Source organism: Hemitrygon akajei, chromosome 23 (assembly GCF_048418815.1).
Source record: "Hemitrygon akajei chromosome 23, sHemAka1.3, whole genome shotgun sequence".
In the NCBI taxonomy this organism is placed as follows: Eukaryota; Metazoa; Chordata; class Chondrichthyes; order Myliobatiformes; family Dasyatidae; genus Hemitrygon; species Hemitrygon akajei.
Window position 1 is genome coordinate 46216855 of NC_133146.1, and position 14708 is coordinate 46231562.

Below are 14708 nucleotides of genomic sequence, written 5' to 3' on the forward strand. Positions count from 1 at the left end.
GTGCGCCAGGGGTCACGAAGCAGTCCATTCCCTGAGATCAGCTGTATTTCTTTATCATCTGTCTGTCATACCTTGTAAATAACATAATTACAGGCAGTTGCTTATTAAATTATTTAGCCTGTCTTCTGCAACTTCAAAGACGATAAGTACGGTTGATCAAAGGTGCTGTACTGTAATTAGCCACGGGAGTCGGCACGATTATATTCCGAACTGAAAATCGCCAGATATTTCACCATCTCGCCAATGCACTTTGTTTTACATTACTCTGTAATTTCATTGCATTGTAAATAAATAAAGAAAACAATTCAAGAAATCGAGCAATTGTTTTGCTCCCTCCTCTGACAGCTGAAAACCGTTATTTTTGCTTGTTTAGTTTTTGCACGTTTTTTTGGGGGGGGGCAGTGGTACACATTACGTGCCACACATTCATCTCATGGAATCAGATGTCTTCCTTATCATTCAAATTTCCTAATTAAGTTTGTGATCACGCAGTGATATTGCGAGTTGGGAAAAAAAAAAGAAACAGTGTTAAGCACTGCCCGCACAGATGATAAGATGACCCATAGATGTGTAGTTTTGGAATTAAGGGCCTGTGTTTGGCACGGGATTGACATTGATCATAAGAACCCCAATGCTATTTCCCACTTGCCACAGTTATTTCAATAGGTCAGAAACCTCCTTTACCGTTCCTCTGTGATCTCAAAGGTGACAACATGGTTTTATGCCATTTTATCTGTAAGGTAAACGTTTACCGAAATCACCGTAGCCTAATTTAGGAGGGAGTATATCCTGTTTCTTAAGGGCTTGGTATGAAGAGGCTGTTATTTTAAGAGATATCTACTCACCGAGTCACGCATCTTACTATTTTAATGATGCAAACGAGGCTTTGCAAAAACGCTAATCTCACTTGATTGATGGAAAACAACAATATAACTGATCAAAGAGTCAACGGCGCAGATCAACTAATTTACTGATTAGGATTTCTGCAGCAAAATTAAAAAGAAACAACAAAACAAAAAAAAAGCGCGCAGGAATGGCGATTAAAAGGGGAAACAATAACATTCCCAACTTGGCCATGTTTTATTTCAATGACAACAATCAGAAAATAAGCATCTGTTCTGGGGAGGTGCGGCTCGTTACAATGCGAGCAAAGCGAATCTCGTTAGATGAATAATAAGGGTACAGACAGCTTGGAACTGAGGATCCGATGCGCTCAGCTGAGTTGTAAAGGAGCGTGGTGCGTTTGTGCGCACTGCTCGCTGGAGAAGACTCGCTGAAAGGCGAGCGAGGAGCAGGCGAACACACCTAGAGCTCCCACCATCTGGCTGCTGTTAGAACGAATGCTCAATAATTACTCAACCGTACTCACAGACTGTCTTTTTAGAGAAAAAAATCATTGTGTGTAATTGAAAAATAAATACCAGATTCACTCCACAGGCTAAAGCGCACCAAAAAAAAAACAGAGTTTATTTTTTGGTGGAAATGAGGTGGGAGAGAGAGAGCAAACTAAGACATAACATTGTTTGGGTCCCAAACTTCTTGTGCCGCCTCACAGAATAAATAACGGCACTCTCCCCTTCCCAAACATGTACGAGAGTGTGTTGTTGGTGCGAAGCAAATGCAGTATTTACCAATTAGCGTTTTTGTTGAGCTGACGCCCAGTTGTATTCTTGCCCCCTCTCATAAAGAACACGATCAAAATTCAACATGACATGTAATTAATACCTGGGAATGACAGGCACTCCTCACCTTGTTAAAGGATAGGTTCTAACTGATTTAAACGTGACCGTAAGGTTAGAAATCTCAGTTTTGGGGCCTTTTCCGCTGTAACTGTTCCTTCTAAATATGCATACATTGGTTTAATGCACATCAGGGGGAAAAATCGATTAGGATGATCTGAAAACTATTGTGTTCTTTTTTTTAATGGCCAATGTTGCTGCATTAACAGGTATCGCGACATTTAATCTTTGTTAAAGGCAACTTTTCAGTGTGAAAGCGCTGATTATTGTTTCTCTGGATAATTATTTCAGCCTATTGTATACGAAGGCCAAGACAAAAACCCCGAAATGTGCAGAGTCCTACTTACACACGAAATTATGTGCAGGTAAGCTACTTGTGGCGCTTAAGGTGCTCTGCCAATGTGAAAAGTTACACCAGATTTATTCTCCGCTATACAGTTTCAATACGCAAGGCACGGGAGACAGACTAGCACTTTACACTAACGACGAAGACATTCTAACAATTGTAAGTTTAACGTAGTACATTATTATTTTTTTGCGCACCGTCCAATGAAATAAAATGATGCCAAATACAGCAACGTTTCCCCGCCCATTGAAAGGGAAAGAACCACTGTATTTTTAAACAAAACGGGAAAGTTATGTTTCAATATTGGTAAGATATGTTTTATTGCCGGCGTTGGATGGCTTGGTAATTGCTTGGGCCCTGAACATGGCCAAGTTAAATCTAACATGTTATTCACTGTATCGGATTAATACGTTATTGCTGCCATTGCAATGCACTTTTAAGAGGAGAACGGAAACAGGTCATAGTTTATGCACACCAGTGATTCTATAGGAATCACTAATCATTCAGTCATTTTACTGTTCCCTTCTTTACTAGGTTGAGCCACAGATAAACCATAATCTGTTATTGATAAAAAAAAAGAAACTCTTTGTACTTATTGAGCTCATATATGTGAGAATTGATTTTGATACTGTCAGTTAACCTTTTCTCTAGAGCAGTGATGCATTGTTCATTCTGTTGTTAGATAGCATGCACATCACCAGGATTTGTGTCAGAAGAGCAATTTCCCACCTGTTTTTTTTCTAACTGCCATAAGAGTTTCACACTGCAAGGGAAATAAAAATGCATCATTGATTTTGTATGTATTGAATGTGAAATATAGTTGCTTGTTAGAGCAGGGCTATTCAGGAAGTGCAACCAGAATATCAGGCTACAGTAGCAGGTATCATACTCTAAGGGGCATACTATTCCTAGCTATTATGCTTATTGCTTAATGTCATTTCACTTAAAACATACTGTAACAGTGCTAATATACAAAAACAGAGTTTTCCCTATACTGGGTAATAAATATAAATTACAACCAATAAAGTGAAATTTCTTTATTATCCACTACTGCATGTATTGCAATTAACATAGAAGAGAGCACAGATGTGATTTAAGCTGTAAGTGGAAGACTGTAGACTTTCTTTAATCACTTTAGCTGTCAGATTTAAAAGGCTTTATATACTTTGCCTACCATATGGTGTTAATTTAGCCAATTTAGACATGTAACCATTATACAAACTATGATTTTAAAGATATAATCATGTATTATATTTGCTATATTCTAATTTCAATTACACTTATGCAACACATATTTAACAAAGGATTTTTTCAAGAAAAATCACAAAAGGGGCATACAGACTGTTATGGTTCCAATTAAAAAATGCCCCACAGAAATATTGGTTGAAGGTGGCATCTTGCATCTTCTCCAGAAATAACAGCTTGACAATTAGAGGTAAACAAAAGCGGAAGCTGTGAAAACCTATTCCCTAGCCTCCTGCCTCTTTCTTTTCTGAGATCAACGTAAAGACAGACACCACAACATGTTGTTTTTCAATCTTTTAACATTCCCATTATGGTGCTTGTTCACTGGCCATGATTATATCAAAGTTGGAGATGGCAAAAGAGCTGGGGGGTGGGGAGCGGGTGTTGGGTTGGTTGAGCTGGGAAGAAGATAATCGTTTATTTAGAACATGCTTAAGATTATTTGTTTTGCTTACAGCCGGTGTTGTGATAAAAAAAGTTGCGGCAACAGAAATGAAACTCCCTCAGATCCTGTGATTATTGACAGGTATGAATGTATTAATTTTTATCCTTTGATGCCCATTACCCTCAGTGTTGCTTTCAGTTCATTCCGTGCATTGTTCTGTTTGTTGTCCTTTTGTGATACCATGCACAGGTGGGTTGACTTGGAAACCTGGTGGCTCACTCTGTGGGGATTCAGTAATTGCTTGTGAGTTGTCAAGGGAAGCAGATTCATCTGCCACCATGCTCACTGTGAAGAGTATTTTATGCCTAGAGAGTTTTTGGCTTTAAATGTAGATATGTGCTCTAATCTGTTTCTTAGTAACTCACAGGTATTTTGTGTTACTTTTAGTTGCCATTTGTTTAATAGTTACGCATTGGCCTCTTTTGTGAGAAAGAAACATACCTTGCTGAAAGGCTTGTGACATTAAATATGTATAACATTGCTGCTGTCACATGTTGAAAGTTACTGCGAAGTATAGGTATGATAACTTTGCACTTAAGTAGGTTTTGAACAAAGCTAGGGTTTCAGCCGCTTTCATTACTGACGTACCTTCTGATCATGAACTTTGATTTCAATGTCTGAAAATTAAACCAGGAAAGACCCTAAGTTAAGCCTGACAAAATATGCAGCACCAGTGGAGAGCAGTGCCAATGTTTGATTAGCTGGAATAGCTGTTTGCTTAGTGGAGAATGTTAGCTATCTGACAGAGGGGACATCTTTCTTATTAGTAATCAAATAGGGCAGACCAGTTGTTGCCATCACTCTGGGATTGTGTCAGGCAATTGAAGGCAGGTTCAACAGTTTGAAGAACTTGGTGTTAAAAAAATCAATACAATTATATTTGTCTTTAGTGTTTCTGTCCTAATGGACTCCAAGTAGAATTTCTACATAAAGAGTGCAATTATAATCCATGGTGTGTTTTACTTTATTAGGTGAATATTGAAAATAAATGCACTGCATATTTTCTTAATATTCTCTACTATCATCGGCCTTCTTCATTGCTATTGTCTGGCAGAAGTTATAAAAATGATTTTGCATTTATGACTCAGGTTATTATGCTATTTCATTACAGTGGCTATTGAGCATCTGTATTGAGCTGATATTATGATGTAATTTAAAGATACATTAATATTGCACATTTATTGTGTTATCAATAGTGATGGCATCATAACCTGTAGTAAGATTTATGTGAAAAAGTGGTTAATAATAGAGAAAGGTGAAATAGTGATTCTAATACAATGGATTCAAATTTATTCTGTAAGTAAATAATATAAATGATCTATTACTTTAACCAGTTTAGAAGGATTTGCAGGGCATTTCTACATATATAACTAGAACATTTTATTTGAAAACATTTGAAGGCCAATCATTTTAAAACACAAAACCCTCAACAGAAAATATATATGACCATATAAGCTTCTCCCATTTAACGTCACCATACAGTTTATCATAAGATAGTTATGTTTAGATGTCTAACAAGACAGCAGCAAACCACATTTTAAGAATAAATGTTACGCAGTTTATAGTGAAACTAGTGCAAATGCCGAAAATATATTATCAATGAGAAACCTGTTTCGTGTTTCTAAATTTACTTGATGTATTGAAAACAATTGTAAACGTAGGAATTCTAATTAGCTTAATGTTGCAAGTACTGTGAAGAAACAGGAGAGGCTTTAGCCAGACATGAAATTCTCAGCTCCTACGTAGAAATTTAAGAAGTGAGTAGTTAATAGGAAATGCAGAAAAGTTTATAGCCTTGAGGTGAATTGGAAAAGTGCTAAATTAATTTAAAAAATGCTAAATTCATAAGCATTTAGATCAACGTGGAGACATGGGTGCCAAGTCTTCACAGACATTAAAACAAAGTTGAAGTGAGAACGTGCATTTGCAGAGCTTTTTCCCCCTGTTTTGTTCGGCTCAGTGTCCCCTGGTGAGCAATCTCATCACTTGGCTAGTTGGTTCTAAAAGGAATCACAGAGAGCACGCTCTACCAGTTCCTTTTTGCCCTCGGACACATTTAGCAGGTTCTGAACAGATAAGGCATATTTGTCCTCAGGATATGAACCAATAATTCAATCTTGAATTGAGATCTATGACCACACATTTGTTCCAGCTCAGGTCCAAGCAGTGTTCCGTAAATCAAAGCCATTGTCCATCGTTAGGTGAAAAAAAATAGCAGCTTACTGCAACTAAACTATTTAGAGGAAAATCGTTTGACTTAACTGTGTTCAGAGGAGTGGGGCTTTAGGGGGACGGAGGGGCGGGGGTGATGCTGTTGGTGGGGATGGTGATGTGATGGTGGGGAAGAAAGAACATACATGCCTTGTTGTACTGTTGGGCAGGATGAAAACACCACTGTCATAGTAAAATAATGTTTTCTGGGAAAACAAAAAATAAAACAGCTGTTTCTTATTAGGAACACCCATTGTCTATGACACACAAGCCTAAAGAGATAAATCCTACTTCTCCAATATATTCTGATGGTTTTAAAAGATTACAGTATACTGTGAATGCTGTTTAAATTAGAACATAATCTGTGCTAAAATAATTTTTCCGTGCTAGTGTAGTATATTTTTTTGCTAACTGCGGAAATTCCTGGAAAGGTACATCCTTTTGCCTTTTCCTTCCCTGTGTGGGTTCAGTGTAGATGGATGCAATGTCCAACTGTTGAAAATTGAAAAGACTGATTGTTGAGGAAGACAAGAGGAGGCAGGATTATATTACAATCACAACACAGCACTGCAACGCTCTAGTGAGAGCTGTGGTAGCTGTGCTGGGATACATTAAATGGGTTCACGATACATTACGAATAGCACACATAGCAGAATGTTCCCAGTGGCACCAGTGCAGTCAAATAGCAAGTTGGCATCTTTACTAGTAGTAACTGGCATCCCCTGTAGAGTTGGCATTTCTGTACAGTTCAGGAGACTTATCATTCCAAGTGTGTCCTATTTTCCTGTACAGCAGCCAGACATCTGTTTATCCCATTTTCTCTCTCTTGAAGCGATTGGAATGGCTTTAGTTTAGTGAAAAGTTTAGTCAGGTTTAACAGCTGTTACTGAATTTCAAGCCTGCTGGTTTCTAAAATATTTTATGTGGCCTTTGGATCTGTATGATTTTTTAATGGTTCTAAAACAACGAGAATTCATGATTTTTAAATTATTTTGCGTGTGTCAATCGTTGAGAAATACTTTTATAGGTATGTCAATATAAATGTACTAGGAGCAAATGTTTTGATTCAACAATGCCCATGATTTAAGACCCATTTTAAGTTTTTAAGTGATGGTAACGTAGTAGCCAAAGACTGATTTTCAGTTTTCTTAGTCAACATTGGTTCCTTTCACTTCCTGTCACAAAGGTCAAAGAAAGCTGACCTTTGCTGGCAGCTTCAGTTGTTGAATAATTCATGTGATTGACTTTTTGTCAGTGCACACAGTTGTGCTCTGGGACATTTTATTCATTTACCTCATTTAAAGCGCCTTTCTGCACCTGTTCAACTATTAATATCATGTAATTTGTGCCTAATGCCGATTTTGCTTAGCATTCATTATATTTCTTATTAGCTATATTTCCAAACGATTATGTATGATTATTACTAGACCCTAGGAACAGTGATGGGTTATTCCCTAGACCTTTACATCTTCTTGTCAGGCTGTTTTCGGAAGCATTGAGAATAAACATTTGACCAATACCAATGTTTTTGTTCCTAGTCCATATCCAACCAGCAGTTAAAACATTTTCCCTTATGGCTTTGGAAAAGCATGATTAAACCCTACACTGTTGAAGCTGTACAAATGCCAGCATTTATAAGGTCAACGGTTTTGTTAAAAATGCAATGTAAATTAGAATCTGTGGAAAGGGACATTAAACAAAAATTTAATTCATTGTCTTCTTGAATGCCATTTATGTTTTGGCTGAGCCTGGGAATGACAAGCAGGATTTTCAAATTTTAATAATTTTAAATTAAACATTGTTTTGTTATCTAGTCCTTAGTACGCTACAGTGTTTGGACAATTAATGCAAAGCTGTGATTGTTGGTGGTTCCCACTGTATGTTTAGAGATTATATAGCAACCTTCTTTGAATGGCATGTTGTCATTACATCTGCATAATGTAATTAGAGCAATGCAGTTTGGTGTTAAGTTTTCCTCTTCACTTTCTAGTGTACATTAGTGTGTCAGTGTTAAAACACGGAGCAGGTATTTTCTCAGCTTTTGTCTTTGCTTTCATTTCATTTTCCAAAGCTGCACCTCTACCAAATAAACTGCAAGTCTTCTCGTAAACACTTGTTTCCTCTCCTTCCAATGGTGTTTCTGCACAGATTTCAAGGATACAGTATATTTCTGATTAATGAGCGTAGCACTAGAAAATACATTTCAGGTCAGGAGAAACTACCAGTGCAGTCTCCATGCAAGTACACAGGTGTGAACGTCTCTGCATTATTTATGACCATCTCACATCTCTTCTGCTACAGAGGGAAAAACAAAACAATTCTGAGAAGTGCTGTGCTCATTCAGTCTTCAACACAAAACGTATCTCGGTGACCAAAGCCCATAGTGGAATGTCAAGGAACAGAGATCGTGTACTAGCGGCTGTGTTGGGGTGGAGTGGGGATTGGTGTGTAGTGGAGCTGGGGGAGGGGACAGCAACAATGAGAGGTGGAGACTGGGAGGAAGCCTAGAGAGAATGCAACAGAGTAAAATTAGAGGGAACATTGAGGATGGTTATACACAAAGAGATAGTGAGAAGAACCTATGTGAGAGAATGAAAGTAACAATAAAAGAAGGGGAGACAAGCCAAGCTGTCAAAACTATACAAAACAAGGAACCTGATAAAAAAAAATTCAGTGCTTCTGTTGCAGCCTTATCAGGTGAAAAGAAGAGATAGTGCCACGGCCAGTAATTTTGTTTGGAAGTCTTTGATAAATTGCGTTAGTTTATGGAAAAGTCCACCAAAATCAGAACACTTGTTATTCCAGTGTTATAGAAATGGGTGATTTTTATCAGCAAATGAACATGATTTCTTTCCATAACCTTAAGAGAAAGTGGAAATGGAGCTGTTTGAACATTGTTTTAATAACAAACTTTATAAAATCCTGAATCTGACTCAAAAAGCTTGCATTTTTGCCAGAGAAATGATGTCATGTTCAACACCATTTATTTTCTCGATATTTTAATCATTTATAAGAAATCAAGAACTGATGCTGGTGGTGTGGGTGGAGAAGGGGTGGTGCGGGGGAGGGCCGTGTGTGGCTGAGGAAGTGGGATCATGAATTGCAGATGGAAATTCTTAGTTTCAGAGAAGGTTTCCACAGCAGAAGCCAGAACATGACTGACAGACAGGACTACAGGAAGTGAAATCTCAGGGAGCTTAACCTATACTTGGCAAGGCAACCACAGATTACACTGAAAAGAAATTTTTTTTAAAAACTTATTTGGACCGATCTACCAATTAACAAGTAATGGGTGTGGGTTTGAACACAGAACTCTTACTGTTATTGTTTTTGACTACTTTCTTTACGCTCTGTGCGATGTGTATCTTTGAAACATGAACTCATATGGTTTACTTTATGTACCCCTATCTGCATTTTATTGGAATTTATATAGAATCAAATTTGTTGATAATATCTATGAATAGTAACAAAGGAATCCTAAGTATTACTAATATGTGTTATTGTGGTTTGAACCCCATTAGTAAATTCAGCTAGGCCAAAGGGGAAAAAGGGTTATCTAAATAAGGGAGTTTGATATTATAAAGTTTACTTAATGAGGTTTGATAGCATTTTAGTGTAGAAGTAAACTAAAATCAATTGTTATCTTTTTATTCCTAATGATAAATACAATAATGTGGAACAGCTGGCTGGTTTGTTAGGGATTATGTTGTGTTTCTCAAATAGTAAATTCACTGGGAAATGAGTTGAACATATGTGCAAAGGAAGGGCTTTACATTTGTGTTGTTGTAAGACATGTAGAATGGGCCCAGCTAACGGAAGAAGCTGGCTCCAGCTTGTCGCTGGTGAAAGACGAAACACGGTTACACATCTGGTGAGAAAGAGCAGTTCATTTGCCGAGACAGCTCTCCCTGCTGTAACTGAAAGAGCCTATTTTGATTGAAACAAAGCAGTGGGGGCTGGGGTGTCAGTTACTACAACTGGATCTGCTGAAAAAGTCTCAGGGTTCAATAATGAAGACAAACTAAAATTACAGTGTGGCGGAGTTAACCCCCACTCCCCCACCCCCCCCCCCCCAAACATCACTTACACACACTTCTTTATTTAATGAATCTAATCTCCTCCTAACAAAAGTTTACTTCAATAGGGACATAAGTTCTAAAGTGAAGTGTAAGCAACAATTAATTTGCCCCCCCCAGAAAAAAAGTTATTGTAAAGCAAATTGTTAGGCTCAGACTTGGTTTATCTGACTGTGACATATGTGCAGTAAAAGAACTTAATTCGGTTGTGTACACAAGACGAACACTCCCCCTTTTTTCAGTACTGAATGCACTGCTGGCACTCTGCACATTCACCCTAGCCGTGCTTAGAGGACTTGTGACCGCACAGAAGGCTTAATTTAGGCAGGCGACAAAAGGCCCTAACAGTTGGAGTAGGGCTATTAAAGCACAATGGGCTGACGCAGTTGCCCATTCTTTTTGAATAACAACCAGTAAAATTGAATTGGTTTTGGTATTGTGTGGACTGTCAGGTATGCACTTTGCCAACCAAAATTTGATTAGGATTTCCTCTACAAGTTTACATAGCCCTTCTGTGGTGTGTATGCCTCGGCTGGCTAGCTATTTTCTCTTATCCAGCCCCAAATTACATTATCAGCTTTTTCGTGAATGGAGCTGTAACCGTTACTCTTATCCATCTGGAAGAAGATAACAGACAGGATAAAGAGGAGATAATAAAGCATGAACATCAAACCGTTTTTAAAAAGTTAGGTGGTTTTAACAAAATTGATATAGACAATGTAGGTGATGAATTAGCAGCAGAATCAGAACAGCTCTATCCGCAAGACTTGAGAATCAAGTTTTGTACTCTCAAAAACACAACTTTGATATCTTCTAAATCATGCCAGAGTGAATACTATTTAACTAGTTTTAATTTTTTTCCCCCGTGATCCTACAATATTTCAACAGTGACAAAACATTTTTTCATCAGACTTATCGGTGATAATATGAGCATTAGAATTAAATACAATTTAACTTCTATGGACGTCAAACAAAAACAGAAATGCACATCACGTGATTTTGTGGAACATATTAGCGACTAATGTAGGGAGATGCATGGTTTGTTTGTCTATGTCAATGACTTCATTTTGCATCTTTTGATTGGCTTTATGAGGGCCGGGGTCCTGGTAAAAGTCAGCATGGTTAGTGACTTAAGAATGCAAACAGCATTCTAAGGTATATCTTTGGTGGAAAAAATCTTTAAAATGTGGTAATAGAAAGGTTTTCACAAGTTGGTTTGTACATTGAGACATTAACTGTAATTATGGAGCGTTGCAGCCTTGGAGTTACTCAATTGGATCTGTTCTGAATTCTGGGTTTTGACTTCACTAATACCTCATTTTAAATGCATTTGATGAAATCTAAATGGGTTATTTATTATGCAAGGAATAAAACTTTAACAGTATCAAAGATCCTGCCTTTCTGAAACATTTTTTGCTTTTTTAACAGTGGAACAGTTTTTACAAGCATTCAGAATGAAAGGCTGGCTTTTGTTTCAACAGTGTCCATTGTTTGCCATCACATGGACATTATCTGTTCAAAATCAGAATATAAATTCTATTTTAATTGTACTGGGATAATTGGCTCCTATATAAAAACATTTGTTTTCAATGTATTATATGAAAAGAAAAGCCTTAAGTAAATCCAGTGGCTCTGATGGTATGCACAATTCAACATAAGGGTAAGTAATACAAGCTTTTCCACAGATTCACACCCACAACATTTGTTTCAAATTAGAAAAGGTTTGTAAATCAGATCAATATGCTTGGATGCTGCAGTCCCTTAGTGGGATCTTTTATGTCAGTTCTTCCTCAATATTTGCTTATTGGAAGTGGTGCCAATGAGTGCCTCCCACAACCATTTCCATTTTCTGAACATAGCAATTTGTTCTGTGACACTAGAAAGATTGGGTAAGGAAATATTCTGTAGATAGGATTGGACATGCTGCTGGGTCCTGCTGTTTGAGGTCATAGGGCACCGATCTATGTGGTGGACAGAATTCATCTGTTACCTCCATGATTTGTGCAATGGTCCATAGCCAAGAGAAGGCCCCGAGGAAAGTGAAAAGAATTTAACAGAGAACTTACTGAAATTATTCTGATCATTTATTGTTATATGTTCTAAATCTACATTAAAAACCAGCTCATTTAAAATATAAAAGGAGATGACTTCTGTAAGTTAACATGGTGTAGTTATGGGTCTAGAAACTTTTATCACAACAGTATTTAAAATTAACCTGACATAGCTGTTAAATGGTACACAACAGATTTTAGCTGCATCCCATTTTAGAGATAATTTTCATCTTTCAAACCTTTCAAGTATGGAATCAAAGAAAGCTATGACTCATTTTTCTGGAGAATTCATTATAATTGCTTCTACCACTTTTATGTTCCAGAACTTCCATGCTTCTTCAATGAAATAAACGGTATTTCAAAACATATTTTATTCTCATTCATTACGAGCAGAAGTAGCTAATTTGCAGTGACTTTGTGGTATGATGTGATAGTAATTAATCGTGTGAGTTTCAGGTCAGCCAGTAACCAGAACAGAATTGTACAATTGGTAATAATTGTACAGGAGATGTGTGTGAAAAATGTTGAGATGTACGTTCTCATTATGGAAATATGTGCCTTTGAACTTTGAGTCTTAAATTAGTTTATGTTGAACATAGTCATTTGTTACATCTTGAAGTCCAAAAAAGACCACTTAAAAGATACCATTGTTCATTATAAATTAAAAACAAACCTGTTGGCTATGTTCATTGCATTATTATTCCCAAGGACCGATCTGCTGGACAGTTATCTACAGTTTGATGTGTCAGTATCAGAGCTGCCGTTGAATCGTGCGCCAATGTAGTTACAAAAAATGCCTGTCAGCATCATCAATTGAATGTAAAAGCTCTCCATAGAGAAAATTTGTTTTTACCGTTCCTTACCTGTCGCGGTGGAATTTACTGGTCAAGTTGAGGAAAAAGGCTTGTTTAGGTGAAAATAATGATCGTAAATAGAGTCATAGAGGAAGGGGAAGGAAAGTGGTGACAGTACTTGCTATCAAGACCTGCAATTCCAAGAAAATATGAGTGTTCTGATCCAGGGAACCAGTAATTATCTTTTTGTGAAGAATGCACAATGGTGCTAGGATGATGAATTGATCACAGATTGGAAGCGTGGTTTAACTGTCATGTTACAGAGATAAGAGGGTGCTCAGGGATTGCTCATTCTTTCTGCTAGTTCACAGCCAGCCAGTTTATTAGCACAAATCCCAAATGTTTAGTAAACTCATTAGGTTCCATCTAATGCTAATTTATCATCATAGATGGAAACATAGCAGTGGAGGCCAGAGGACTGTACAGAAACCTCACGATTTACGGGGCTTTCTGATCAATCACACACCTTCTTCTGGTCGTTTCTCTTTAAGAGCTTTAAACTGTACAGAATGATGCATAGGATTAAGCTGCAGCAATCATTTTAGGTACCCAGGAGTTATCTCTCAGAAGATGGTTATCAGAAAGATTTGGAAAATACAAACTTAAGCCAGGTGTGGTCCAGTTATCTTCACAGACGGGTGAAGAAATCACTGAGCATTTTTGTTAGCAGCGTCTCTGCACAGAAATACATCTTATTGTGCAAATGTCAATTGGAATATATTTTAAACTTTATATGGCAGTATTGTCTATGGAAAGGAAAACAGGTTTTAAAAGACCAATGCTCTTGGCATTTTCCAACATGTTCCGTAGTATTTTGGAGAGAATAATAACCTTTTCTGCTCTTTGGTAACACCTGCAAAGATAATAAAATTCTTATGATATTTCACCAGGTAAAATGTGAATTGCAGAAGAAAAGCTATTGAATTTTTATGGATCTTAATCATATAAAATGAGATTCATGGAGCATACATATAACTGCACTCTTCAAATTTCTCTTCTCCGCTGAACTGCAGTGTCGCCACTTTTTCACTATGTGGTGTTAGGTGTACCTTTGCTGTAAACCCCGGCTCAGCTTCTGAAAGGAAAACTCTCAAAAACCCTGAATCCGATTTGACTAACAGTGATAATGAAATATGGCAGAAATTTCCTTGTGCTGGTTCAGTGGCAGGAAAGGTCCTGGATGGTCTATATTAATTCATCTGACTTATGTTCCCATGTCCTGATTCACTTTATGATTAAAAACTGCTGCAGGTTTCTTTGCCAATTGAAATCAGATCTCATCTGCAGCACAGTTGTATTGATCCCTATTTAACATCAAGGCTCAGAATTGATTGGTATTGATTAACAATAAAAACACTCTGCTGCTTGTCCAGCAGTAAGTCCAATAGTTAGAATGAAAGAGTACTGTGCCTCAACTGTGTATTGAATGGGATAAAGGAGAAATAGTGGTAAATATTAACAAAAAAGAAAATGCTGTAACTCTTTGGGACAGCAACAACAGAACAGCTTTGTTTGAATTAAAGTTGTCACTTCTCTGTTGGTTTTGGATTCACTTGTAATTAACATTTTAAAATAGTAGTATATGTCACCAGTTCAGACTTTATTAAAATTTTTGAAGTTAAAAATTTTACCCTGTAGATGATCTTAGATATTAGGCAAGGACTTTTTTCCTCCATTCTTCTCCAATGCTCCTCCATGACAGGTTGCTAGAAGATGTAATAGGCATGGTATCTGTAGCTTC

General features: G+C 37.3%; 1 protein-coding gene across 8 annotated transcripts in view; it reads left to right on the forward strand.

Moving 5' to 3' along the window:
* ebf3a (EBF transcription factor 3a) overlaps positions 1–14708 on the forward strand; it is a 128009-nt gene that overhangs the window by 10661 nt on the left and 102640 nt on the right. For all 8 annotated transcript variants that reach the window (XM_073027561.1, XM_073027563.1, XM_073027562.1 and 5 more), the window contains 2 exons: positions 2031–2104; positions 3788–3856. In XM_073027561.1, coding sequence (XP_072883662.1) covers positions 2031–2104; positions 3788–3856 — 143 coding nt within the window. The remainder of the gene's footprint in view (positions 1–2030; positions 2105–3787; positions 3857–14708) is intronic.